The 1,204-nt window shown below is 36.9% G+C and overlaps 1 protein-coding gene across 1 annotated transcript in view; it reads left to right on the top strand.

The window, feature by feature from the left end:
* The first annotated feature begins 304 nt into the window (after positions 1-304).
* Positions 305-1,204, top strand: part of LOC103212336 (olfactory receptor 6C2-like) — a 1,836-nt gene continuing 936 nt past the window's right edge. Inside the window, exon 1 of the mRNA XM_042783337.1 lies at positions 305-1,202. Within this exon, the coding sequence (XP_042639271.1) occupies positions 305-1,202 (898 nt within the window). The remainder of the gene's footprint in view (positions 1,203-1,204) is intronic.

Here is a 1,204-nt window from a genome sequence, read left to right as displayed (position 1 = left end):
CATTTCAGATAATAAATGAAAGTATTAGATTAATTGAAAAATATATATGATAAAGTGCAAAAGGCTATAAAAGTATTGAGTGTTGTACAGTTAAATAAATATTCATAAAAAACTTTCAGCTAACAAAACTTATAATGTACATCAATAGATGTGGGATTTCCAGGGTTTTTACAAGATTAATTATAAAGTCAAAGAAGATGGATATTACCTTCAATGAATGGATTTTCTAACCAATTTCCATGGCCATATGATTACACAACTTTTCTCTGATTTTTATGAGGAGATTGAGCAGAAGTACAAGTAAATGATGAGAAACCACACATCAGTAACGACATTCATACTTCTGGGACTGACAGATGATCCTCAAATGAAGGTTCTAATTTTTATGTTTCTGTTTGTCACCTACATATTGAGTGTAACTGGGAACCTGACCATCATTATACTCACCTTTGTAGATTCCCACCTTAAAACTGCCATGTACTTTTTCCTCCAAAACTTCTCCTTTTTAGAAGTTTCATTCACCACAGCCTGTATTCCTAGATTCTTATATAGCTTATCAACCGGGGACAATACTATTAGCTATGATGCTTGTGTTGGTCAGTTATTTTTTATCATTCTCTTTGGAGCTACAGAGTTTTTTCTCTTGGCTGTCATGTCCTATGATCGCTATATAGCCATCTGCAAACCTCTGCATTACGTGACCATAATGAACAGCAGAGTCTGTGGAAGGCTGGTTTTCTGCTGTTGGATAGCTGGTTTGTTAGTAATAGTCCCACCACTTTGTCCAGGCTTAACCCTGGAATTTTGTAACTATAATGTTATTGATCATTTTCTCTGTGATGCTTCTCCTCTCCTGAAGATTTCTTGTTCGGACACATGGCTCATAGAACAAATGGTGATAGGCTTTGCTGTTTTGGCCACCATCATGACCCTTCTGTGTGTTGTTTTGTCCTATACATACATCATCAAGACCATCATAAAATCCCCTTCTGCTCAACAAAGGAGGAAAGCCTTTTCTACCTGCTCTTCCCATATGATTGTGGTTTCTATGACCTATGGTGGTTGTATCTTCGTCTACATCAAACCTTCAGCCAAGGATGAGGTGGCTATTAATAAGGGTGTGGCACTGCTTACTACTTCATTTGCCCCCATGTTAAACCCATTTATTTATACCCTTAGGAACCAGCAAGTAAAGCAAGCTTTC

Source organism: Orycteropus afer, unplaced genomic scaffold, assembly GCF_000298275.1.
Source record: "Orycteropus afer afer isolate SDZICR_OR568_19922 unplaced genomic scaffold, OryAfe1.0 scaffold00923, whole genome shotgun sequence".
In the NCBI taxonomy this organism is placed as follows: domain Eukaryota; kingdom Metazoa; phylum Chordata; class Mammalia; order Tubulidentata; family Orycteropodidae; genus Orycteropus; species Orycteropus afer.
Note: the sequence above shows the minus strand (reverse complement) of the source record. Positions and strands in the feature narration are given on the sequence as shown.